The 2607-nt window shown below is 40.0% G+C and overlaps 1 protein-coding gene across 1 annotated transcript; it reads right to left on the bottom strand.

Moving 5' to 3' along the window:
• Positions 1-1233: 1233 nt before the first annotated feature.
• On the bottom strand, positions 1234-2253 carry LOC128735924 (uncharacterized). Its single transcript, XM_053830404.1, has one exon. The coding sequence runs from the start codon at positions 2251-2253 to the stop codon at positions 1234-1236; it is 1020 nt and encodes a 339-aa protein (XP_053686379.1).
• Between the last annotated feature and the right edge of the window lie 354 nt (positions 2254-2607).

The raw sequence follows: 2607 nt of genomic DNA, 5'->3' as shown, positions 1-2607 counted from the left end.
GTTGTTAATTTAAAGCTAGAATACTTAGAATAGCGGAAGAATCATACAAATGTCTTAACTGCGCAGAATATGGTACGTTCACGGTACCTACGTATCCGAGAAAAGTACAGGTGGCGAGCCATGAAAAATTCCATTGCCCAATTTATTCACCAGTGCGAATTGTGCAAGAGGAATAAGATTATCAAGCATACCAAACAACCCATGATAGTTACAACAACCCCTTCAAAAGCCTTAGAAACCATTTTAATAAACACAGTAGGACCACTACCCCGAACCATAAACAACAATCGTTACTGCGTTACAATCCAGTGCGATCTGACAAAATACATTGTAATAATCCCCATCCCGAACAAAGAAACTAACACTATAGCGAAAGCGTTAGTGGAAAACTTCATTTTAATATACGGAAACTTCATCGAAATGCGCTCCGATCAAGGAACCGAGTATAAAAACGAAATATTAGAACAAATATGCAAACTTTTACAAATCAAACAAACATTCTCAACTCCTTATCATCCCGAAACAATTGGATCATTGGAGAGAATTCACAGGTGTCTTAACGAATACCTGCGATCATTCACCAATGAGCACCAATCTGATTGGGATGATTGGATTAAGTTTTACCAATTTTCTTACAACACGACACCCCATACAGAACACAGTTTCACACCTTTCGAATTAATATTTGGCCGAAAAGCAAATCTCCCTCAAGATAGTATACAAAATAGCAATGAACCAATATACAATTTCGATATGTACAGAAATGAGCTTAGATACAAATTACAAAAGTCACATGAGATTACCAAGGCAAAACTAATAGAACAAAAATTAAAAAGGCAACAACAATTCAATAACGATACCAACCCTATTACAGTACAACCTAATCATACAGTATTTCTTAAAAACGAAAATAGGCATAAACTCGATTCATTTTACATAGGACCATACGAAGTTATATCAGTTAATGAACCAAATTGCGAAATTAGACACATAGAAACAGGAAAAACTATTATAGTACATAAGAATAGACTAATTAAAAATTAACCAAACACCTTTCTTTCAAAAAAAGGAATTAGAAAATCAAAATAACAGAATCAACGCGATTACTAGACACAACACTTATGGTTCTTACAAAAAAACATAAATACCTTATCCGCTAACCGGTTTCTGGTATGATGCTACCCATCATCAGAGCGGTGGTCGACTGGATACAAAGTAGTAATCTGCTGTTTACTACAGTTTCAACTTCGTCAGTTGAAAGAGCGGTGAGGTGATGAGAGCGTCATCCTCATTCATCAGGGGACGGTCCTCCGTACAGATGTACATCGACTCCCACGCAGTCAAATGAGAAGACTTTCTCACGTTTTTGAGCAGCTTTGCGTTTCCCCAATTGATATTGTGTTTGGAGCAGATTGAGTGCATGGCTACACTGGAGTCGTTGGGCCGTTCATTCTCCACTGCCTTTCTATGTTCTTTTAGGCGAATTTTGAATTTCCTCCGCGTTTGCCCGATGTACACCGCTGGGCAATCCTGGCACGGAATTTCATAAATTCCTGAGCGTTCGTCGGGCGGAACCTTGTCCTTTTGATTATTCAAAAGTTCCTGTAAGGCATTGCCGCTTTTGTGGACCACATGGAAACCATGCCGCTTAAGTACCTTTCTAATGTGGTTTGTTACTTTCGGGTAGAACGGTAGGCTGATTCTTTGTACTTCTTCTCTTTCAGGCTGTAGTGTAGTGGTATCATGGCGCTGTTTTTTGCGGAGATGTTTGCGGATTATTTTATCCACAAACTTTTTGTCGTACCCGTTTAATTCAGCAGCTTTCTGAATCCTTTCCCTTTCCGCTACAAAATCTTCCTGCTCCATGGGGATGTTGACTAGACGGTGCGCCATAGAATGAAAAGCTGCTTGTTTTTGGGCCCCGAAGTGATTCGAGTCCGTAGTAATGTAACGATCGGTAGACGTTGGTTTTCGAAAAATGCTGAACTTCAGGGTATTGTCTTCTTTCCTGGTAATCAGCAGGTCCAAAAACGGTAGTTTTCCCTCTACTTCCTGTTCCACCGTAAATTTGATCTTTTCGTGCTGTGAGTTCAGCCAACTCAGTGTTTGTGGCACGTAGCGTTCCTTCACTATGGCGTAAATGTCGTCTACGTATCGCTTCCATACGCGTGGGAAAAGTTTTTCACTTTGTAGCTTTTCTTCAAAGTCGCTCATAAACAATTCCGCCAAGAGGGGCGATATTTTACTACCCATGCTGAGGCCATGGATTTGCTTGTAGTATTTACCTCTGAATACAAAATAATTTTGATTCATGCATTGCTTTGCGACAGAAACATAGGCCTCTATATGATTGTGCGGTGCCCGGCTGCGCTCCAAATGGTATCGAAGACTTTGTAAAGCATCTGGTACTGGCACGCTTGGGAATAGGGAGCTGACATCAAACGACACCAAAATTTCTCCCCTTTTTACTTCAACATTCTCTAGTTGACTCGTGAGTCCTATTGAATTTTTCACGCTCTTACCTTGTAAAACCGGGTATTTCTTCATTTCTTCGACTAGCCAAGCTGCCATTTTTTCTGTTGGTGTACAAATATTCGAAGAAATTGG

This window comes from Sabethes cyaneus, chromosome 2, assembly GCF_943734655.1.
Source record: "Sabethes cyaneus chromosome 2, idSabCyanKW18_F2, whole genome shotgun sequence".
Lineage (NCBI taxonomy): Eukaryota > Metazoa > Arthropoda > Insecta > Diptera > Culicidae > Sabethes > Sabethes cyaneus.
This window is presented reverse-complemented; position numbering and strand designations above follow the sequence as displayed.

Bases quoted from the DNA above. Each gene is read 5' to 3' on its own strand.
- LOC128735924 (XM_053830404.1), bottom strand. From the start codon at position 2,253: ATGGGTAGTAAAATATCGCCCCTCTTGGCGGAATTGTTTATGAGCGAC.